The sequence below is a fragment of the Ovis canadensis genome, chromosome 8 (assembly GCF_042477335.2).
Source record: "Ovis canadensis isolate MfBH-ARS-UI-01 breed Bighorn chromosome 8, ARS-UI_OviCan_v2, whole genome shotgun sequence".
Classification (NCBI taxonomy): Eukaryota; Metazoa; Chordata; class Mammalia; order Artiodactyla; family Bovidae; genus Ovis; species Ovis canadensis.
Genome location: NC_091252.1, coordinates 101,607,146 through 101,631,155, shown reverse-complemented (window position 1 = coordinate 101,631,155; position 24,010 = coordinate 101,607,146). Strand labels below are relative to the sequence as shown.

Here is a 24,010-nt window from a genome sequence, read left to right as displayed (position 1 = left end):
CTGCCTTCAGTCTTTCCCAGCATCAGGATATTTAATGAGTCAGTTCTTCACATTGGGTGGCCAAAGTATTGGAACCTCAGCTTCAACATCAGTCCTTCAAATGAATATTCAGGATTAATTTCCTTTGGGATTGACTGGTTTGATCTTGCTGTACAAATCCGTTCTTCAGCACTCCGCCTTCTTTATGGTCCAGCTCTCACATCCGTACATGGCTGCTGCAGAGACCATAGCCTTGACGATACAGAGCTTGGTTGGGAAAGTGATGTCTCTGCTATTTTCAATACTAGGTTTGTCATCGCTTTCCTGCCAAGAAGCCTCTTGCACTTTCACGGCTGCAGTCACTACCCGCACGAATTTTGGAGCCCAAGAAGAAATCTGTCACTGTTCCCATTGTTTCCCCATCTATTTGCCATGAAGTGATGGGACCGGACGCCATGATCTTAGTTTAATATTGAGTTTTAAGCTGAATGTTTCACTCACCTCTTTCACTCTCATCAAGAGGCTCTTCTAGTTCCTCTTCGCTTTCTGCTATTAAAGTGGTGGTATCAACTGTACTCCAATATAAAAAAAATTTAAACTCATTAATTAAAACATAAAATAAAAATCCAACACCAGAACCATTGTTACCATTTTAGATTTAGGCTGTTTTTACCTGTATTCTCAATAAAGAATAAGACACAAGCTCTTCAAGAGCAGGAAAACAAAGGCCTAACCTGCTGGAGACACTGTGGGCCCCACTTTCACTGTCAGTGGCGCCCCGTCCCCTGGACCTCGGCTGCACCCCATCTCCATCACCAGCCCGCGGTCCAGCTGGTTGTTCACGCGGGGGACCTGCTGCAGGGAAACCCCAGGTATGCGGGCAAACCCCTGGCAGACACTGCCCCCTCTCCCCTCTCCTGTGGGGGCCAGAGCCAGAGGAAACTGTGTCCCACCTGAGCCCCGAGCTCCCCACCGGGGTTGGGGCGCCCTGACCCGCTGCTCAGAGGGCAGCAGCCCTGCCTCTGCCCTCCTCTGCCTGTGGCGGTCTTTTCTCCCAGAGGGAGGACGGTTTTCTTAAGTCTGTGTCTCCGTGACTGCAGCTGGTCCTTGTAGTGAACCTGCCCAGTGCTGGGACGTCCTCTTTACCCAGATCCAGTTACCAGGTTCACGTAATGAACCGCGCATCTGCCTCCCGCTCTGCTTTGGAGTATCTGGTGGCCAGGTCTCACAGACTAGGCATTCATAAGGTGTATCTGTTGAATAAACTGTGCAAGGAGTTGGCTTTCATATCCCAATTTCAAGTCAGATATGTTCTGGGTAGCTCAGCAGGTAAAAGAATCCACCCGCAATGTAGAAGACCGTGGTTCAATTCCTGGGTCGGGAAGACCCCCTGCAAGAGGGTATGGCAACCCACTCCAGTGTTCCTGCCTGGAGAATCCCCGTGGACAGAGGAGCCTACCGGGCTGCAGTCCGTGGGGTTGCAGAGAGCTGGACACGGCTGAGCGACTAGGCACGTCCATCTTTCGGGGTTGCGTGGCGTTAGATGGACTGCACGAACACAGGCATGGCAACTGCTCGCTTTCTGAACACGGTTCCCTCCTGCAAGTCACGCCACCTCAGCTTTGCTGGGGCAAAGCGTTTTCTTAAACGTGTAAACCCCGAGACCAGCCTTCCATGCACAAAGCCGGGAGGAGCCCCCTTCCCCGTGGCTGCCCCAGAAAGCTGCCCAGTGCAGACCCCACGGGCAGCCCTTCCCGCCACAAAAGCAACAAAGCCGGGCGGCCCAGGATGAGACGAAACCGATTTGAACGCGACCCCGAAGTCCCTGTCCTCCTCTCTGGGCTTTACAGCACACCGAACACGAATGCTTCCAGCTCGCGTGCGAACAGCCGGCTCTGCACGATCACCAGAGTTTCTACCACCTGAGATCCCCACCCCTTCATGAAAGTCTTGAAATCCGATGGCCCCACTCAGCGGCCGTGAAGGTGAATGGCTGTGGGGGCACCTGGTCGCCGGCCCACTCCACCCCCAGCTGGACACACAGGCACCCAAACATGTGTCCCCTTGGTGCAGGGACGGGGCTCCCTGCCCTCAAGCATGTCACACGGGCACCCTAGTCACAGAGGACAGGGCGCCTGACACCCGGAGGCTGAGCGTCCAAGCAGCAGCCAAAGGGACTCAAACCCTTCGCTCGTGTGTCTGTGCGATCAGGAGAGGGGATGTCCCCAGGATCTGGGGACACTGCCTGTCACAGCAGTGATGCTCGGGGGGCTGATGAATGGACGGGAGGGGGAGGCGGAAAGGGGGGTTCTGTTGCCAATGAATCTGTGAATACAGTTAATAGTGAATACCCTTAAATACATACAAAGTTTATTAAAAATAGGCTGCAAATGAAATACAGTAGAAATGGAAAACTACAGCAGGTCTGATGTCATCTCCATAGTAACGCACAGTCATGAAAAGCACTTTACATATATTCACATTTGACCTAATCGTCCGAGGACGGCCAAATCCACGGGGGGGCTTACAGTCACACACAGAAGTATCCCTGCATGTAAATATTTACATGTACTCGCATGTCCTCATGTGTGTCTGTTGTTTTTCTATATATTAACAGGATACCAGTTCACCTGCACCTTTCTCTTTAAAGAGGCTGTGGGTCCGGTCCCCTTAAGGCGGCCAGTGTTCCGAGACGTCGGGAGGCGCAAGCATGCAGATCCTTCATAACACTTAGAACAACTTGCTCTCTTACTTAACGAGGGAAATGAGAGAAGCGCACTTCCAGATACGAACCCTGGCAGACTCAGAAAATATTTACACTCGCGTTGTAAAGATTTATCTTACAGCTCTGAGGAAAGTGATTTCTAAGGCAGATAGCCCCCCACTTCTGGAAAGTGTGCGTATCTTCCTAACACACCTATTGTTAAGAGAACAATACGGTCAAGTCACCTAGAGCCGCAGCAGGGCTTGTCAAATAGAAAATCTGCTCATGATCACAAAATCATTGACTGTTTTAACATCACATAATATAAAACAAAGTGAGGTCCGTCTCCCCAACACCAGCCACATATTCACAGCTGAAGAAGTGACAGTGGTAACTAATAATTCAACACGTGAAAATTAAATAACTCTATTCGAATGTAAAAAAATAGCCTGAACTGCCACGAGTCTCTCACAGCATCTCAGTTACAGATGCCATGCGCAATGGGCCCTTCCCTCCCTGACAGCAGATTGGTACAAATCCAGCTCTTTTTCTGAGCTTAGATTTCTGAGCAACGGCTGTGCACGAGTGTCACCTACCACCCTCTCATTCTTCTTAAGTATTTTTGTTTCTATTCACGTCAACACTGTTTAGCAGATATCCTCCGTTGCAGCTTCCCTTAGAAGAGCTGACACATTCAGCTAACTTTCTAACTTAAGCGCCATCTTCAAAATCACTAATGACTTACTGGCATAGTAATCATCTGGTATTTATAAAAATAAAATTTCCTAAGCTTAAATCCTCGAAATTGTCTTCTTGGAGAAACTCGCTTCAATCAAACCCTAGAGCTGATTTGGAGGGCTGCCAGTGGGGATAGCGCCGCAGCGGTCCCGCTCAGGCCCGCCTGCCTCCCGGCAGCGGGCACGGCTGGCCGGCACTCCTTGGCACACGCGCGTCCACACGGTCTCCCCGGAGGGCACGCTCACCCTCCTGCAGCCGGCTGCAGCTGCTGCTGAGTAGTGCAGATGACAGTCTGCGGAGCTCAAGCTGCTCTGATTAGTGAACAGCAGGTTTTAGGAAAAGAACAGAAACAGGACTTCTTTGCGCTCCTTGAGGGGAGACGGGGGCGAAGACACAGCTCAGGGTCTTCTTCTGCCCCTTTCCAAACCCAGACCCTAAAGAGACTGACCAGAAAGCGACCTTCCTGGGAGTCAGGTCATTAAGAAGACAGTATCTAGAGACTGTAGAATGACAACCTCTTGGTAAAGTAAAGCGGGATTTCTTAGCGATGGGACTCTTCCACGTGCCAAGCCTTCCAGAAGCAGGATCCCTGGGACCTGGGTCCTCAGGCGGTGCCGTCACGAGTACCCCAAGGGGCCAGGCCACAGGGCCACCTCACTTGGTGTTCAGCTCGTTCTCCAGCTCTGTTAACTTGCGAGAGGCCTTGACTTTATTGGAGACGTCGTGGCCTTGGGAGAAAAGGCGCTGGCGCTCCCTGAACGTCAGGTTTTCAGGGGCTCCGGGCCCCCCGGGGACATCTGCTTCCTGGCTGCAGGAGGAAGAGGCACAGGGTTACTTTTCGGAGTGGAAACGACCCGTCAGCAGGTAGCTCGGCTCACGTGAAGGCGGTTAGGTAAAACTTTCTAAGGGAGAGGCTCGTGTTTCATTCAGTCATAACCCTGCTGGGGTGTATTCACACCCACGTGGGAGAGGGCACAGTGTTCTCCTTAATTAATGTCCACTTTCTCCAGTCACACCAAACTCTCAAGAAGCCAGAAACCTCAGTGTCAGCAAGCAGACAGTCCTTAGCAACTGAGTCTAACTGAAGAGGCCCAGTTTTAAAATCCAGCACTGTAATGAGCCCTACCGCACCCGAGAAGCCTCTATCAACATACTAACGGACTGTGAGAACAAGCTACCCTGAGATATTAAAGATGTGTAAGAACGCTTTGGGCATCAGTACAGCTGACTACACCTAGCTGAGGACGGCTGCTGAACTGCGGGGGGCGACCTTGCGTGGTCCAGCAGGACACCGAGGCTTTACCCTGGGCGTCCTGCTCCTCTGTGGTGGACGCAGACGGCAGCGCGTCCAGCTCCTTCCACAGTCCCCACCAGAAACCCTGGGGCCTGCCCACCGTCTGAGGCAGAACCATATCAGCAACAGCAAGTAAACAAAGCCTCTGAGCTCACACAGCTCTGCACAGCAAGAAATGCCTGAGCTGACAACCGAGTCTCCGAAATTCGAGTCCAGCCTCACTGCCTTTCATGAGAAAGAAAAAGCGCCCTCAGTGACAGTGAGACAGCCGCACAGCACAGCTTCAGTGAGTACCTCTTAGGCGGTCTCTCTCTCGGGTCCCGATAAACATCATGGGCTCCAAAACCCGTTCCAGCAGGTCCCACGTAAGAGTTCGTTCCTTTTCCGTAAAAACAAAAAGTCACGGTTAAAGTACCGGACCTATTTCAGAACCAGACTCACGGTGAAGACGCAGTGCTCAGGGCCTCCTAAGTCCTGACAAAGAAGCCGCGAGAGGCTCTTCGAGTCAGTGGCAGACGCTCAATCACATCCCTGGGTGGCCTGAGCACCCCCTCACGGCCCTCGCAGGTGCCGGGAACCTGGCCCGCGGCCATACTATTAGGGGAAACATAAGTCTAAGGGAGTAATAACCAGAAAGTTCAAATCAGGTAAAATGTGTAACTGACACAAATTCACAATAAAAATCCACAGATGGCAAAATTTTTCAGACACCCCGACACTAAGAGCTTTCTCAGTGGATCACAGGGAGCAAATGTTCCTTTTCAGAGCAGTTACTGAATTTTCCCCACAAAATAAATGGCTATAATCTTAAAACATTTGTCGGGGTGGAAAAAAGAAGAGGTCCTAAAACTCCCTAAGGTCTGATACTAATGCCCCAGACACAAGATCACTGGCCAGAAAGGAGGCCCCAGGCAGCACAGTGGGCTGTCAGACGCCTGGCCTGGGGCCCCGCACTGTGGGCCAGCTGGCCGGTAACTGGGTGAGCAATGCCACCTGCCAACTCACTGAGGAGTGCTGCCCAAGATCGGAAAGATGACGCCCGTAAAAGCCTTAAATCACCCAAACATGACGTGAAAGCCCCACTAAGGGTAAGACGGCCGGAATCACAGGCGCCCATCAGTGCTAGCGCGCTCCTGTTAACTGCAATGTTAGCAAGAAAACTTCACACTTCGAAGATTATGACCTAGGTTAGGGTAATAAATGCTCAAAATACTCAGCAAACACTGAGTGCTGCACCCTGGACTCAACAGGCCAGGAAACGACCACAGCATGTCAGGGCTGAAAGGACCCTTCTCCATGGGCTACAGCGATGAGCCTGTGCTCCTTCGCTCCCTTATAAAGAGGCGTCTTCTCCATGGCCGTGTGGGGTGCGTCCGAGGAGCCTGGCCACTCCCGGCACCCCTCCTGGCACTGCGTCTTGCTTGTGAGTCAGCCGGGGTACCCACAACCAGGGCACAGGAGTGGTCCTCTGCCAAAACTCAAAGATGAAACAGAAAGACCTCTCTAATTTAAAGTAACCCATTCTCGACCTTTAGATAAGTTATTGGCAGAGTGAAAAACCTTCCATTTTAATTCTATGTTTTTTCTTCAATTTGCCTTAAAGACGTTGTGTTTCATCTTTTGAGTTTTGATTGAGGAATACTTGCTTGTTCCCACTAGTAAAAATCAATTGTTTAAAATTTTCAGAATTTTTGATCAGAGTATCAGACAGTCTGGGCTGAGTGCCACCCACAGAGCGGAGAAACGGGAGTTGGAGGAGCACAGAAGGAGGGCTGCAGGTGGAGCAGATCACCCCCCACGCCGAGATCGGAACCGGATTCCAAAGCCAGTGCTGATCAGAGGGGCCGTGCTGAGGGAGCGCGCCGCGGTCTGGCGGTGCGGGGCTGGGGCGCCCCGGCTTTACCTCTGGCGTGGCTGGGCCGGGCGGGGCCAGGTTTGGAGGGAGGGGGCAGGGGCGGGCTGGCCCTGGGCCCGGTCCTGCTGGCGCCAGGCGGGGGTGGCCGGAAAGGGCCGGCGAGGAAGATGCCGTCGGAGACCGGGCACGCCCTCCGCCCGGAGGGCCTGTCCTGACCTGCCGGCTCGTCGTCCTCGTCCTCCTCCTCGTTGTAGGCCACGAACTTGGCAGTGTAGAGGGCGTCCGGGGAGAAGGCCTGTGTCTGCAGGTAGGAGGCCGTGCGCTGGGGTGGCGGCGGCGGGCCGGCGGGCTCGTAGCCGCGCGGGAGCGGCGGGCGGCCCAGGCCCGGCTCCTCGGGCTCCAGCAGCCGGCGCTCGGCCTCCTCGTGCTGTCGGCGCCGCTCGGCCTCCAGGCGGCTGTAGTAGCCGTCCTCCTGCCGCCTCTGTGGCCGGGAGACAGAGGGCGGGTCAGCGGGCAGCAGGGGGGGTCAGCGGGCAGCAGGGGGGGTCCGCCCCAGGGTCCCCCCAGGCGCCAGCGACTGTCACGGCAGCAGAGAGCTGGGCCTGGACACGGAGCCGCTGACACAGAAGCAGGCGGAAGCAGGAATGAACCCTGGGCGCCTCTTCTTTCAGTGGGATTTTCACTTACCTGTTGCTCCTGAGTTTAAAGATACCACCGAACAGTAACTAGGCTCTGACTGGCGCACCTGCGGAGGGCCAGCCCCCGCCCCGCCCCGGGGTGCGCAGAAGAAGGGCAGGCCTAAGTCGCCTGGCTCGTTTCCAGTGACCAAAGGGAATCGAAAATAATAGGAAACCCACACTGTCTCTTGCCAAGGTGAGCACCAGCGAACACGCGTCCCCCAGCCCTTAGTTTGCGTCTCCCTGCCAGACAGGAAATCGGAGAGCCAGGCACAACAGCAACAGCAGCGGACGGTCCAGTGTATTTTGACACATACTGTACATTTCTTCTGACATACATCTAGGTGCGCGAACTACAGCTGACAGCGTTCACATTGAAAAAGGTACCAGCACAGTTTTGTTAAAGATTGACAACGGTTTCAGAACCCAAAAACAAAAGTGAAGAAAGGAGTGGAAAGACCAAACAAGACGACCTGCCTTAAGCTGAGGTGGGCGCGGGGCTGCACTTTAAGTGCGCGCACGCACCCGGGGCAGCCGGTGGTGCGGAGCTGCTGGCACCGGGGCAGCGCTTCCAGTCCCCGCGTCTCTGTGTGTGCTCCGGCTCACCCCCCGCCCCACACGCACACACAGTGTGAGCACACACAGTCCGAGCTCTGCCTTCCCGGGGCGGGGGAATGCACCGCACACATGCCAGCCTCCGCGCAGCCCTGACCACGTCTCACCCTGCGCTGAGCCGTCCGAAAGGAAAAGCATTTCACTGTATCTCCACACAGAGTGAGCGTTCCCTCACAGAGGAGATCCAATTTGAACGAGCTCCGCGGACTCTGAGCAGAGCCGTAGGGAGGCCTAGCGCTCCAGGAACGCCACTCGGGTGGTGACGTTTCGGGGAGAGACCACAGCTCACGCTTCAGTCACGTTAAGGGCACACAGCCACATGAGGTCGTTCTGCCGGACAGGTGCGTGGTCCTCCTGTGACAGAGCCAGCCCACCCATTTTGGACATTCTACATAAAAACAGCTTCTCTGGCTTCTTTCTGCGTGGAGCACTTAGTCACAGAAGCAGGCACCCAAACACAAGTGCATCTGGCATGACCACAAGCTGTGAGAACGCACGCTGCAAAAACCCCAATGACGGAGAGTTTCCCCATCTGGAGAACAGGCCCGGCCGTCTCTCCACAGCGCTGCTTCCAGGTGGCCGGAGGTGCAGGGCAAGTGGGCACCGCAGACCCGGGGCTGGGGGTTCAGACTGTGGAGGTCCACCTCCTCCGAGGGCTCACTGAAGCGCACGGGGTCTTCCCCGAAGCCCAGATGCTCTGGGCACCTCACGACTGCCCGGCCCCCACCAAGCACTCGGGGTCAGGGAGGTGGAGGGGCCGCACAGGCGCGCACCACAGACCCGCCCTGCTCGTCACCCCTGGAGCCCACGTGGCTCCCTGCGGCCAGGCGCTCCCGCCTGCACGGAAGGGACCATGTGGACGGCGGCACCGCTAGTACCCTGTCCCTGGATCCTGAGGTCCGGCAGCGAGCCCAGGGCTGGCAGCACGCCCAGAGGCGGGGTTCTGCACTCCCTGCTCAGATTATGTCAAGTGCGGTCACGTTAAGACCGATTAAAAGGGTTCTCTGACCCTTGGAGACAGATAACAACGCGACTATCTGCCCGTGAACACACTAAGTGGAACGGAAACCCCTTGTGCTGCGTTTTCTGTAGGCCACTGGCCAGAATCAGGTCACTTTCATAAAGAATCAACTCGAAATCCTGTTTGTCCTCCTAGGCTCCTGTCCTTCCCCAGGCCCGACCCCAACGCGACCACTTCCCAGCGACCAGCCGGATGCCACCCAGCACGGCTGCACAGGCCCCACGGTCCGCAGGCCCGAGGGACGAGCCCCGAGGACGGCGGTGGGGGTCGGTCCACAGGCCGGGCAAGGAGGCCGGCGCGGGTGCGGCCCTGCCCCCACCCTGCCCCGCCCGTGCTCGGGCCGCAGCCCTCAGAGGACCAGGACCTTGTCTTCGGCCTCGCGCCTGACCCGCTCGTCTTCCTGCCGGCGCCGCTGCTCCTCCTGCCGCGCGCGCTCCTCCGCCTCCCGCGTCCGCATTTCCTCCAGCTGCTGCTGCCGCCGCCGCTCCTCGTCCTGCAACTGACGACAGGGGCCCGTCAGCCCGCGCCCCGGCCCGGGAACTCGCTGCGCGGCCGGCGGACACACACACGGCCAATAGACACGCGCACGGCCGGCGGACACCCGCACGGCTGACACACGCGCGCGCGCATGCGGCCTAGACACATGTGCACGCGCGGCTGAGACGCAACATACGCACACGGCACACATGCGCGACTGATGAATATGCGCACACAACACGCGCACGGCTGAGACACACGTGCACGGCCGACAGACGCGCACGGCCCTCAGACACATGCACGCGCGCGGCCAAAGGACACACGACACATGCGCATGGCTGACACGTTCACGACAGACGTGTGCATTTGCACACGACACTAGAACGGCCGACAGACGCACGCACACACTTGACACAAACACACAACACACACACGACACTCGACACAGCACGGCCCTGACACGACACACACAGCGCACACGACACACAGCGCACACACAACACATGCCTGGCCGACAGACACGCGCGTACATGACGCACGCACACAACGCACGCCCAGGCGGCAGACACCGCGCACACACGACACGCGCAGAGCTGAGCACAGACAGCAGGCCAGGCCACGCAGCCGCCGCACAGCTGTCCCCGCCCCCCAGAACCACCTCAGAGGAGGAGGTGCATCCTCCACACTCACAGCAGGGGTGACACCCACACTAGAACAAACCCACAAACCAGCTCATGGCCGCCAGCAGTCGGACCCTGGCATCCGGAACCCCGAGACCCTGGACTGCCTCCTGCCTGTGCCCCATTCCACCTGCCACCATGAAGGTCAAGAACCACGCCCGCACTCTTGGCCCCCCCGGCAGCTGGAGCTCCGCCTCTCGGGGGGCGGGCCACCTGCCTAGTCTCGGGGACCAGGTTCCGAGGGCTCCTTCTGTCGGGCCCTTTGCCATCCACTCCCTCTGGGTCCCATCCTGGCCTTAAGAATCCCTCCCCAGCTCGGGTGTCCCCTAAATGCTTATTTACAGAATCTGAGCCTGAAGTCTGAGACAAGCCGTATTCTCTCTCTCTCCTGCTCCACCTCTGCCAGGTATCGCCCACTGTGTCTGAGTGCCTCCAGGGCCCGGGGACCCCAAGTCCACCTCCCACGAGTGCATGCCATTTTTGAGGGACTGCTCGTCGGAAAGCATGGCTGCTCTTCTCAAACTCACCACCTGACAGCATCCAATCTTGGTTTTTCAGGGTCTTTTTCAAACAACACAAACTTAATCTCTCTCCTTCAATCCATTCAAATTCTTAAGGACTTCAAAGTCCTAAGATGTATTGTCCCTGGCTTCCAGCTCCTTCAGTGTCCCGGTCACACCTCCTGTACGCTACAGGATGAAAATGCCTTAAGGGACCTGGAAAAGCAGGTGTGACTGGCAGAGAGCAGAGTCTCTCCATCACACCCATAGGACACAGCGACTTCTGCTGGCACAGCCCCCTACCTCCCTACTTCAACGAGGAAGCCGGCAGAAGTGCCTGCTCCAGGGAGGCACAGAGACAGCCCCTAGCCGGGATCAGCTCGCCAGAGCGTCTGCAGCACCAGTGGGGGCATCGTCAGCACAGATATGAGAAACAGCTCCCAAATAAGAGTGACGAAATAAAACAGCAATTGATCACACTAAGTATCTCCAGAAAGATAACGTATGGAAGAAGGTAAAACTGCAAGAATGCAACAGAGACTCTTCTGTTAGCTAACAAAATACAAACCAACTCATTACGTCTGACCTTTCCTACATCTAATTAGAAACAAGTTCCGAGCAAGAAAATCCATATACACTGAACTCGCGAATGAATTCTTTCACGTTAAATAGAAATATAATCTGAAGAAGTCAGAATAATTTAAATTCTCACAACTACTAAATCTAAAAGCAAGCGTTTTTCTCTTAAAAACCTTCCTCTTCTAAATCCTGATGTTATAAGGAGACTTCTGCCTGTGCCCAGTTCACCGGTTTCTATTTTTAAAGCAGCGAGTGAACCAGGGTTATTATAACTAAGGCAGTTTCTTTCCACTATTTGGTAAGCTGTTTTGGGTATTTTATTTTCAAAACAAACTTTTGTTTTTCACAAATATTCTGCTTTACTCAAAAAACAAGTAAACAAGAAACTAAAAACCCAAAACACATAAATGAGAACACAATCTCTTAATTTGCTCCGAACAACAGATCCAGGTGCTACACTGAACTGTATAGTTCCCTCACGTTTCACAATAGTTGGAGGACACCTCAAATTAAGTCAGAAAGTTAATGACTCTGAGCACCAATGACAAGCCACACGCATAAACACTGCAGCTAAATGGAGAGAAGACAGGCTCGCTGTTTCACCCTGAAGGATGGAGAAGTCGCACGCTACCAAAGCAGCCTGGCAGGAAGCTGTACTGGGGGAAACACATCTCAACAGATCAGACAGTAATTCTTACAGAGAGTCAGCCCAGCCCAGACCCCAGTCACTGAAACCAACTATCGTGCTGGGATTTAAAAGCAGGATGCAAGCCTGAACCAACTTCTTAAAACACTGGTGCAGCCCACATTTCCCAGAAAGATATTTTCAGGGCTTACAAAAAATAGTATGCTGAGATTTCTCTGTTTATATTTTTGTACCACAAAAATACACTATTACACTTTTAATTTACAACAGAAATCCCATTAAGGCAGACAATCACACTGAAATATCTGAGTACAAAACAGGGTCAAATAGCCCCTACTTCCTGACATTTTCTCTGAAAAGCAACTACAGGCACACGACCTGTAAGAAGCCTCTCTCCCTGCGGGCCTTGTCTTATACTCCTACCCATTAAAAATGTTCACTCTAAAGAACTTCATAGGGGCCCAAGAACGATGACGCATCCTGACCAGCCAATTATTAGGCCGGGACTTTCCGACCCACCCTGGCAAACGCGGCTCCTGCCTCGCTTCACAGAGGAATCTGCTCGAGGTGGTGAGGGGCAGCGCTTGGGGAGGGGGGCGGACCCTCACTGGGCAACACGGGGCGCTCACCCTCAGCCTGCAGGGCTCCCTTCCCCTTCTCTTCAGGGGAAGATACGTGGACCCAGAGCTCCAAGGCAAGCCTCCAGCTGCCGAGACACTGGCCACAGAGAGAGCCCGAGGTGGAGCTCCCCGCACCCCACGCAGACTCCCGTGGCTGGAGGCAGCACCCGGGCAGAGTGGAGAGGGGGGAAGTCAGCTCAGAACAGGGGCAAAGTGGTCAGGTGGGCGCGTGCACACAGGAGTCCAGGGTGGGAGACACAGGATAGAGTGCAGGCGGGGTGCGTGGGCCGTGGGCCTGGAGGCAGCAGGCGTGGATGGAGGGAGTGATGGAGAGACGGAGACAAGGCAGCCCTTCCGCTTCTCTTGTCACCATAGCAACCAGCAGCCACGCCTCTGCCCCTGGGGACGCGGCAAGAACTCAGCGATAACATTAACACCTTCAGGGTAATCCGGCTAAGAAACCTGGTGCCCACAGTCAATAGTAACACTAGAAATAATTATCTTTAAAGAAACAAAGAAAAACTCTGAACTAGTCCTGTGAAACAAAAATCTCAGTGCACCCCATCCTAACAAATTGTGACTCAGCTGTCACACACCCCACAGACATGGGACTCTCTTGGGGCCCCAGGTCGGCCCGGCCTACACGCATGTGATAAGGACATGGGAAGTGGAGAAACAACGGGAGGTGACTGGTGCCCCCACCCCCCTTCCTCTCCCCACAGACACCTTAACACACACAGAGGCAGAGAAGCACGCTTCCTATCTCTGTCTCTCATGGAAGAAAAAGTCAAGCTTAGAAGACAAGCCTTTCAGTCACCAAGGAGAGGAGGGGGTTCCCCTTTGCAGTGACACTGCCCCCGGGATATTTAAATTCAAAAAGCAAAACAGAACAAAAAAAGGAGGGCTGCTGTTTGGGGCAAAGGCCATTAAAGTCAAGCCTGGATTCAGATTTTTCTCAAAGGATGGTTAGATCTGGCCTTGCATCATTTAAAAGTTGACCAGCAACAAAGGCTACTTAAGAGTCAGCGTCGACACCCTGGTAAGAACATAAGTGACGGAAATCCAGTCGTCAAGCACAGTGGACCCCGTTACAACCCACTCAGTCTCCCCAGCGTGGACGTGAGACACACCACGGCTACTGTACGATGTGACTGTGTTTTTCTTAAGGAGTGTTTTTCAGCAATGTACTGGTATGGCTGGTAAGTTAAAATCATGTGATATAAAAGAAAACAGTAATGTTTACCAAAAATTCCTCTTTCTCTACCAATAGACAGTTACATCCTAATTGGCAAACAAGGTCAGAACCAGCTGAACTAAGCTTCTAATGATACTTAAAACATACTTCTAATGTAACACGAATGAGCCACGACTCCCTGCGAAGTTTGCTCTGTGTTTATGAGCACACAGGAATATACAGTATGAACTTTAGGACTAAAACTGGGTAAAGGTCAAAACCAAAAACAAACAGTAAGTAACACTTAAAATTAACAGAGAAGAGCAAAGGATAGCTACATCTAAACACACTGAGAGGCATGCTTCCAGAGTGAGGGAGCTACATACAGGTCCTGATCTAGACGCCCCTAGGACCAGATCTACTGGAAACATAAAGCCACCACCACTAAAGGAGGAGAGGAGATCAGACAGGAAAGAGGGACCCAAGGGAAAGAAACAGGAACATACCAAATCTAGAACAGAGATTGCTGGCACAGCAGTCTGCTGCAGGCAACAGAGAAGGAAAAAAAAGAAAGATGAAGTGTGAAAAACAGGCTCCGTTAGGACCTGGATCCGCCATCAGCACGCCTGCGGTTCTCATGCTTCATCGGTGCTTGAGGACAGCCCAGGAGAGAAGTCAAGACTAGACTGACTTCTAGTGCCCAGAAACAAGAAAGCGCCCACACGGTGTTAGATACTCGAGCTTCATTAGTAAGACACACAGAAACTGAAAAAGTAAACTTCCCTTAGCACTCTCACTTGGAGACTAAGATATCAATCTTAACATAATTAACGATAAACAGATATTCTTAACTAAATTATCATAAAGAACGTTCTAAATAGCATGATTCATACTAAAAGGCTTTGAAATATTCAGCGTTTCAATCACTTGGAAAAACTGATAGACCTTCAATAAAAATTTAGTCTTCGGAGAAAAGAGTAAGTGTAGAAATATTGCAACGTGGTTTCTAACTTTTTGCAAAGCAATAAATTTAATCATGCCCATTTGTTTACCATGAACCTCAGCTTTAGGCTCAGAGTTAAGCCTTCTTTGCTCGTGTGGGGCAGAGCCCGGGGCCCGCCTGCAGCGTGTCCCCTTGACTGGCTGCAGCAGGCGTGGCAGCCGTGACGGGCACACAGCTCTCCGCCTACGGACAGGGCCAGGGCGCTGCGCAGAAGGTGGGGACAGCTCAAAGGAGTCTTACGCTCCAAGTAATTACTCATCAAACAGCTGCTCTGTCAAAGGCAGCAGTCATTCTTGAGGAGGTGTACTCCTGACAACTTACCTAATAACGCAGTGTAATAGTTAACATTTAGACCTTTGTTTATGAAACAAGTTTCTCAAGAGAGATTCCAGCTGAGTTTTGGACTAAGTCATATGCATGTCTGTCTGCTAACATGTATCTAATAAGCAGTGTATGCAGTAATGTCCCAGGCCTTAAGGGCCCACACTGCCCACTCAGGGCACACTCTGCCAAGGGTCTAGGGCTGAATTTCATCCTGAGCTGGAAAGATTCAAGGGTCTGACAGCACAGCCACTGGTTCAGGTCTCCAGTACAGACGGCATCAGGGGGGGAATTGGAAACAAAATCCAAAGACAAAAAGGACATGCCCTTTGCTGTCTTTCTCACAATATTGCATTATACTAAAAAATAAAAAAAAGAACATCACTAAAATTTGTTAACACAAAACGCTCACTAGCACTTGCTGCAAATTAACCAATAAGTGCTTCTCTGTCAACAGCTCTCCTGAGAGGGCAACAAAGGATATTAGATTTGGCATTTTAACAGTCTGTAGTGTCCTAAACTAATATGGATTTTACTTTCTTGTTTTATGTGATACAAAGGCAACAGAAGTTACTTTCATAAAATGGAAAACTGTAAGGTCCTAAGCTCTCAGCACCTTCACGCTGCCACTGAAACGATGGCTCACGGGTTTAGGAGCATCCCCTTCATCAGTGGGCGGCACCCACAGAGTCTGTTTCTGGGGCTGACAACACACTTGACGCTGCGGCTGGGCTCAGCCCCACCCCGCCCCTCCGGGACCCCGGGGAGCCCGGATGGTGGAGACCAGGGGCCGCCCGTTTGCACGGCGCGCACGTGGCCCGGTGCTGCCGTCAAAGGCTTTCCTGCTCCAGTAGCGGAGCCAGGCAGTTAACAGTCTGGCCCACCCAGCCAGAGAGACACTGACTCTCCGGCCACTTCAGCAACCACCCCCATCACGGTGACCACTGGCTGTTAAGTGACTGGTCTCCACCAGCGCTGGCGAGAGGGCTGAAGCAACGGTTCAGTGCCCCGCGCACCGCAGGAACCGCGCGTCTTAGGAGCAGCTCGCCCTGGTCCCCGGGGACACGGCTCCCGCAAGGCGCCCGCCCGCCCGCCCGCCCGGCCCGTTACCCGCGCTCTGCGCTCGGCCTCCAGGCGCTGCATGAGCAGCACGGTGTCCACGTCATCGTCCTCCTCCTCCTCGTCGTCCTCGTCCTTCTGCTTGGACTCCTGCAGCCGCTTCTGGAACTGCCACTCCAGCAGCAGCTTGCGCAGCCGGTCGCTCTCCTCGGCCGAGCGCTCGGCCTTGCCCTGCAGCTCCTGGATCTCGCGGCTCAGCAGGTCCACGATGTGCAGCTGCTGCTGCTTCTCCAGCTTCTCGCGCGCGTCGCGCTTCCAGGGGTCGGGGGACAGGCTGTCCCCGGAGGCCAGCTCCTCCCTGCTGACCGTGATGTACTGCAGGTCCCTGCGCTCGATGGTGCGCGGCTGCTGCTGCGGCTGCAGCTCGCGGATCACCGTGTCGGGCGCGCGGGCAGGTGCGGGGGGCGGCGCGGGCGTGCGCAGCTGGCCCAGCCGGCGCTCCTGCTCCCGGCGCCGGCGCTCACGCTCCTCGTCCAGGCGCGCCTTCTCCTTCTCGTACCAGCGCTGCTGCTCCTCCCGTTTCTTGCGCTCGGCGGCCGCCTGCACCTGGGCGGCGGTGGCGGTGGCTGTGGCGGCGGCGGGAGGCGGGGGCGAGTCCGCGTCTGCGTCCGCCTCCCCGGCGTAGGACCCGGGCGGCGGCAGCAGGGCCGGGTCAGTCCGCACGGGCGGGGAGGCGGCCGGGGTCTTCCAGCGCCCAGGGCCGCTCTTGGTGAGCGTGGAGGCAGGGGTGCCCGCTTTGGAGGGGGGCCCTAGGTGCTCCTGGCTGGACGCGCCGGAACCCAGTGACGAGCCCTGGGTGGTAGGCCAGGCATCGCCACCGTCCGACCTGCGCTCCGCGGCCGCCTCCGCCCACTGCCGCTCGGGGTGGTAGGCGTCCTCGCGAAGCTCCTCCTGGGAGCGGGTCACACGCTGGAGGGAGAGAGGGGCGTGCACGCCTCAGCCATGGGCAGCCCGAGACTCCCCAAGGTTCCTCCCAGGAGAAGCGGGCGTTCGGTAAACTACAGTGAGGCCCAAGCAGGGGCCATCCCGCCACTCCCACGCCGGGACAGGCGGCGACTGCCTCTGCCCCACACCCCCGGGGGCAGACGGGGTGCAGCAGGAGCCAGCGCCTGAGCTGAGCGGCTGGACTGACACCGTGAGTCCGAGGCGGCAGACCCCCATTCTGGCCTTCCAGGCCTGGCCGGACCCAGCTCAACTGCAGTCTCCCCACCGCTGCGATCCCAGGACAAGTGGGGCGATTACCTCGGCCCCACACCCCCAGCACCTGAAGTGAGCGAGTGGACTGCAGACACCCCCACCCCTTCCAGGCCCAGCAGGACAGTCTCCCCACCGCTGCGATCCCAGGAGGGCAGTCTCTCCGAATTAGTGGGGCACGTGATTGTCACCAAGCCTAGACTGTGCTACTTTTAAGAGAACATGTAACTTCTTTCCCCAATCTCTCCGGGTGGACGGTCACCTTTCACACATGGAAACACCCCGACAGCCTCATCCTGCTCAGCTTCCACCAGAGGAGGCCACAGCCACCTCCCTGAGGCAGAAACCAGGAGTGGGGGTGGGTGTGTGTGTGTGGGGGGTGTGTGTGTGTTGGGGGGGTGGGGGGGAGGCAGCAGGGGCCACTCCCAGTAAGCATGGATGGTTATCCAAGTTAGCTGCTAACTTCATAAAACCCCAGGCCGTGGGTTTGGCCCAGAAAGCCCTTCACTGTGGTCACCCTGCCTGTCCACCGGAAACTGCCACGTGCCCAGCACACAGAGCAAGGCCCGGCCCTGGTGGGTGGAGCGCCTCTGATCCGGTGGCGCGGGCCCCCAGCGCCCTGCCTGCTCCTCCTCCAGCCGCGGGCTGCTTCAGCCCCACCAGCGGGACCTGGGTCTTCTCTGCCTTCCTAGGTACGGAACAGCCACGTGCCTGGACACCATCCCGGCTCTCAGGCTGCCTCCCACAGTCTAGGAACCTTGCCCCACAGACTGCAGCCATTCATTAAGCGACACTGAGCGTGTGTTAAAGCCGGCACACGTCAGGACAGGGCCCTTCCCTGGTGACCTCAGAGCCCAGGACAGAGAGGCAGCGGCAGCCCCAGCGCTGCTCTACAGCGAATGCTGGCTGTGCCCGTCTGCCCTCTCGGGCCTTCCTGGGGGCGGGGGACACCCGGGCCTGCCTCTCACCTGGATGGCGGCGCTGGAGTGGTTTCCGTCTGCCAGCACCTGGGGCTTCTCCTCAAAACCCAGCCACTGGCTCTGCGGGGGCGCCACGCGGTCCTGTGACTTGGAGGCCGGAAAGGTGAAATACTCCCTGGTGGACGTCTGCGTGGGGATGGGATAGGCTTCGGGGCGAGGCGGAGGCGTCTGCTCCTGCAGAGGGGGGGAGCAGCGTTTAGCAGTGTGTACCATAGGCTGACTTAACTTCAGGGATCTGTGTTAAAATATAATCTGTGTATTTTTAAAAATGTTAAAAATGTGAAGTGTTCAGTCCTATACTGAGAATAATAAAAACATTTTCTTTTGTGCTGAGTTACTAACTTAAAGCTTATTGACCCATTATATTAAAACCTTAAAACCCAAACACTCAGGAGCCACAACCACTGGGACATTCTCCCAGAGGACGCAGGCACTCAGGGAAGCCCGAGTCTGCCTGCTCATCGCCCAGACCTCAGCGCAGAGGTTCCCTGTGGAGACAGACGTGATCTTGGCTGCTGTTCCCGGGGGATACGCGCTCTTTCCGCCAGGACTGGGAGGCTGATCTGTTGGTGGGAGACAGGAAAGAAAGTTCAGCGTTAAATAAGCACCCCCGACATCACGGCATGGGAGCTGTACACGGGCAGCGCCCGTGTTGGTGGCGTCACTGCCATGAGGAGCGGAGCCCAGACCTAAAGCCCGGGGCCCTCGGAGGTGGGGGCTCTTCAGTAACCGGACCGGAGCCCCGAGTTTCCTGTGCGGACCAGGGCCGGGCAGACATCTCCAACTGTCTGACAAAGGGCCAGAAGGGACGTCATGTCAGGCTTTGTGAACCTGGTACCTAGACCACAGCCTCCTATGCCGGCTGCTTCCTGTCACCTGTCCTTCACAGCACAGAGACTGTCCGCGCCCGCGGGGGGCCGGCCCCCCTCTGCCCGCGTCAGTGCACCTGCCTAGGCACCCCGTGAATCAAGGTCCCCAAACCATCCTTTAGCGCCTGTTAGAACGTTAGTTGTGACGTCCCTCAGGAGAAACACACCCCAGTTGGCTAATCTACGGAGGCGAGAACAATCTTTATTGACCGACAGCCCCTGGAGTGACGCCCCCCCACCCCTGGCGGTGAGCAGACGTGTGTGGGGCAGGCCTCGGGAAGGGCCACAGGGCTCCCTCACTTGCGACATTGGGGCTGGAGCGGTGGTCCGCCCTGTGCTTCATCAGCCGGTCATCGCCCGGCAGCTTCTTGGGCTCGCTGTACTCGGCCCAGGGCGTCTGCGGGCTCTCCGGGGACCCGTTCTGAGTCGAGTTGTTGTACAGCTCAAAGCCTTCGCTCTTTGGTCGGGGTTTACCTGACCCACGGCGCTCTGAAACTGAAGTCAAAACACATTCAAGACGTTATCGTTTGTTCTCGATTCTATCTTAAATACTGTTTAAAGGCAATGTGATTTACCAACATCTAAAATTCCACGGGTAAGTTGGTTTCTCAGCAGCAGAAATGAGGTATTTTTACAGGAGAGCAGAGTCTGTCTAATGACTCTCTAGAAGGGGCTTCAGAGAAAGCAACACGGGTGAGCAGAGTGCTCTCAGAGCTCTTCAGGGACAAGACCACCGTCACTGGGACATCCTCGCTGAAGCGCAAACATCCCTCCTGCACTTATAAAGCCTGCATCAGCTCTTCGCTCACTCAGGGCATCCTCCTCCTGAGCTGCTCTCATCTGCTGGGGTCACTCACTCCTTACACTCTGCTCTGCCATCCTGCCGCCCGACAGCCCTGACGTTTGGCTCCAACGCTTTCTCTCAGTGATTCCTAACTCATCATCAAGCTTGCTTCTTTTAAATGACTATAAACTTGGGAATCAGAACACCAATACGTTAAGTATTATGCTATGAAAAAAGAAAAAAAAAAGAAAATAGTGCTGTATATGAAGGCCGTGCCTTTTGCTTGTCTCCACCCACAGCAGCCCAGGCTCTCGAGCGAGCCAGATGAGGCCAGTGCGAGGCCAGGCCCTGGGCTTGCCCAGGGTACCGACCTGCTCACCTACGGTGAGCCAAGGAAATGCAAAGTAGACAGCAATTTCTAAGATAATGGGAGTCAGAACGGTTTTCCCCTGGTTTCTGAACTAATTCTTTAAAAAGCCTGACATTTATATTGACTTTTTTCTGAGGTTTTTGATGTACCTACAAAACCACGATTCTTATCAGCAAATTATTATTCAAAAATTGACCTCTTAAGTAGACTCTCCCTGTAACAATCATGTCCTGTCTCAGAGCATGTGAGCCTGACCTAACTGTTTATGAACAGTCCTTCAGGAGAGAACTCTGCTTGTTCTCTGGACACCTCACATCCTGTGTCTGCCTGTCAGAGCTGAAAAATCATTCTTCCACTCACGATAGACCGAGTTCCCTGAGTGCTGGCATGGGGGACACTGGGGTCCCCCACAGTCACCAGGCCTGCGCAGGTGCGGTGAGGGGCTCTTGGGAGACCAAATAAATCAGCACCGTGTCTGAAGGCCGGCTGGCCACACCTAGCCTGGGCCCTGGGAACCCATGTGCTTGCCATCCTGGGCTCCGTGCTCGAGGGTGCTCGTCCTCACGCTCTTCTCTAGAATCAGGACAATGAACACAACAGGGCCTGCCTCGAAGGGTCTGTGAGTGTTGGAAGAGGTCATGCCGGCTGCCCGGCCCGCAGCAGGCAGGCGCGGCCCGTGAAGAGACGGCCCCTCCGCCCCCCGTACTTCTCTGCATCATAGGGGAAGGCTGGTTGAGCAGGGTGGCGAGGCCGTGGTAAATGGCTCCTTGCTTCGCTACTTCGAGCGTCACGACGGAGCTTGTCCTTGTCATCAGCTCTGCCGCCCTGGGAAGAGAGGTCACAGGGTGAGAGTGTGGGCAGGTCCCCCGTCCCCAGGGCAAGCCAGGGTCAGAGCGGGCTGCACCCCACGGGCCCCTGCTAGTCTGAGCCGGGGTCTCAGGCGCCCTGCCTCTGAGGACAACTCTGCACACAGCTCTTCTCGCTGTCTTGAGAACAGCGAGGCGACCTGCAGAGACTGCAGCACCCGCTGGAGGCAAGGACGCCTTTCAGAGTAAAGCACACACTCTGCTAGGTCTTTTCCTCTGAAGGAGGAAGGGCACAGCTTTCAGCGTGGATTTTTGTCTTCTAATTCCAAAATTTAATGTGAACTACACACCAGAAGTGCATACTGTCATCTTTAAACAAATAAATGGTACCTTTCTTGAGAGAGTCCCACCAGACTCCGTCCGTCCACGCTGAGCAGCTGGTCACCTGCGGCGAGCCGCCCGTCCTGAGCACCCCAAGGCATGGGCAGGTGAGGAGGGGGCGACAGCAGGGGAGAAGGGGGGGAGGAGGCCAGCGGTGAGCACACTCAGACTTGACCTTTTGACAAACACGCAACACGCTGGGGGCTTTCACCTTAACAACCATATACCCACCACGTCTGCGGCGCCTCCTTTCACAACGGACTTGACGTAAATCCCAAGTTTGTCTTGACCAGCGCCCTAAACAAAGGTGAGGAAAAACGCCACGTTGGAAACACAGTGAGAAACACAACACACAGAGAGAAGAGAGAAATGCCCGCACAGGTGACCGGAGCGCACACAGAGAGGAGAGAGAAATGTGCGCACAGGTGGCCGGAATGAAGCTCTCAGCTCTTGTTTTCACATGAAAATTAGAAATGCAAAAAGTGTATTAGTAGAATGAACACTTGGGTAAATATAAGGAAACTCACAGGAAATGTACCTACTTTGTTTTCAGATTAAGAAAAATTACTCCTGAAATCTCATGGACAGAGGACCCTGGTAGGCTACAGTCCAGGGGGTTGTAAAGAGTCGGACACGACTGAGCTACTTCACTTTCACTTTTCTTTCACTCCTGAACACTCAGTCAATTACCAGTCAGCTGGTGGACTGCCAAAGACCCGCCAGCCTGATGGCAGGGACGTGCTCTCTCCCAGCGGGTGAGCTGTGCTGAGACACGCGCAATAATCACTTCAGCACACACGCAGCTCACCCGGGGTCTGCGCTCTAGTGCTCACCCGCGTCCCTCACACCCTTACTCTTTCACTGTTGCTGTTGTTCAGCGCTTTGTGACCCCATGGATGGCAGCCTGCCAGGCTCCTCTGTCCATGGGATTCCCCAGGCAATAATACTGGAGTGGGTTGCCATGCCCTCCTCCAGGGGATCTTCCTGACCCAGGGATCAAACCCAAGTCTCCTGCACAGCAGGCGGATTCTTGACCACTGAGCCATTTGATAGGCCCTATTCTTTCTGTACACACAGTTTAAAATTCAAAACAAGAAAAATCTTGCTGTTGCAAATGACGAGAGGGACTTCGGCAGAAACAACTGGAGAAAATACTCCACATTGCCTCCATTTAAGGGTCGTGTGCCATAATGCTAAGGAAGTCCTGAAGCTACAAGGCCCCGCCCAGAGGAGGCATGCAGAGGTATGGATGCCACTGGATGTTTCTATCAATATCCTACAGCTGAGCGTATTTCTTGGCTTGTGAACCTATGGTGTCACAAAAGCATCAATATAAGGTATCACAGAAAGTTATAAAGATGGTTTGATAAACGACTTAATGGACACATTTTCCTACAGCGCCCTGGAACTCCATAATCTCCACGTGAACACTCCCTTTCCCCTCTGGTCAACAGAATGGGCCAAGGACCGTCTGGAGGCTCCTGGTTAGGGAGGACTGAGCAGAGACCCTGCTGTGAGGCCGACAGCACCCCCCGCCCCCCGAGAGCCCACCCCAGACCCCCGTGCCTACACACCCGCGGACGGACTCCATAGACGCTCCACGCAGCCCCTAGGCCCCCCCGCTTTCCTGACTCTTCCCCTCAAGACCCGTCTCTGCCCGTCTGCCCTGACCTCGTCACTGGTCTCCAGTCTGGTCCAGACACACGAGCGGTCCCTCCACACGGCGCAGTGCCCCCGCCTGTGCCAGGCCCCTCTGCCACACGTGCAATTACTGGGGCACTTGGGAAAACTTGCACTTTGGGGGTACATCTGAGGCTTCACACACACACACACACGCACGCACACGCACACGTGCACACACACACACACACACGTTTAGACGCGCGTCTGTATCGTCACTCGATGGGTTTCCCAGGTGGCGCGGTGGGAAAGAATCTGCCTGTCAATGCGGAAGACCCGCGCTCGACCCCTGGGTCGGGTTGGTCCCCTGCAGGAGGGCATGGCAACCCGCTCGTGTTCTTGCCTGGAGAAGCCCATGGACAGAGAGCCTGGCGGGCTACAGTCTACGGGGCCATGAAGAGTCGGACACGACTGAGCACACGATGAATGAATCGCTCAATACTGGCAACTCTCTCAAGTTGAGCCCATCTCTTAGCCAAGAGTCAACAGACACAGCTTCCAACCACCTTCAATGACACCAGCACGGTCTTCCCTGAACCTGGGCTGGGCTCAGCGTCAGACGGCTGAGGGGAACCACCTCCAGGGCAGCCCCTAGGGCCCGCCTCCCACACAACCTGATCATACGGCTTCTCCAACACTGTTCTGTGCTTCTGTGTAATACATGATTCGGTACCTGATCCAGCTGTCTGAAAAACAGTTTCGCTCATCCCACAGTCAGTCACAGAATGCCTGCATCGCCCCACCTCCTTAGACACGCAGACAGACAGCACCCCGGCTCCGATGCAGCTCCCGCTCAGGCGGCTTTCTCTGCGCCTGTCAGACCCTGTTTCTGATGGGGCACCGAAAATCCCTCTTTTCCTGCCATTATGCCCTTTTAACTAAACCAGATTTTTTTTAAGGCTTTTAATGCATAATTACTTTTTTCTTCTGTTCTCCATCCGACT

General features: G+C 55.2%; 1 protein-coding gene across 18 annotated transcripts in view; it reads right to left on the bottom strand.

Moving 5' to 3' along the window:
* Positions 1 to 2,327: 2,327 nt before the first annotated feature.
* Positions 2,328 to 24,010, bottom strand: part of AFDN (afadin, adherens junction formation factor) — a 111,964-nt gene continuing 90,281 nt past the window's right edge. For 10 of the 18 annotated variants that reach the window (XM_069599354.1, XM_069599360.1, XM_069599357.1 and 7 more), the window contains 11 exons: positions 21,618 to 21,683; positions 21,396 to 21,469; positions 20,906 to 21,024; positions 19,346 to 19,540; positions 18,648 to 18,739; positions 18,165 to 18,350; positions 15,994 to 16,911; positions 9,248 to 9,382; positions 6,619 to 7,051; positions 5,010 to 5,094; positions 2,328 to 4,229 (listed from right to left, as the gene is read on the bottom strand). In XM_069599354.1, coding sequence (XP_069455455.1) covers positions 4,076 to 4,229; positions 5,010 to 5,094; positions 6,619 to 7,051; positions 9,248 to 9,382; positions 15,994 to 16,911; positions 18,165 to 18,350; positions 18,648 to 18,739; positions 19,346 to 19,540; positions 20,906 to 21,024; positions 21,396 to 21,469; positions 21,618 to 21,683 — 2,457 coding nt within the window. In that variant the 3' untranslated portion in view covers positions 2,328 to 4,075. The remainder of the gene's footprint in view (positions 4,230 to 5,009; positions 5,095 to 6,618; positions 7,052 to 9,247; positions 9,383 to 15,993; positions 16,912 to 18,164; positions 18,351 to 18,647; positions 18,740 to 19,345; positions 19,541 to 20,905; positions 21,025 to 21,395; positions 21,470 to 21,617; positions 21,684 to 24,010) is intronic. The other 8 variants (XM_069599366.1, XM_069599370.1, XM_069599368.1 and 5 more) reach the window with 3 other exon arrangements.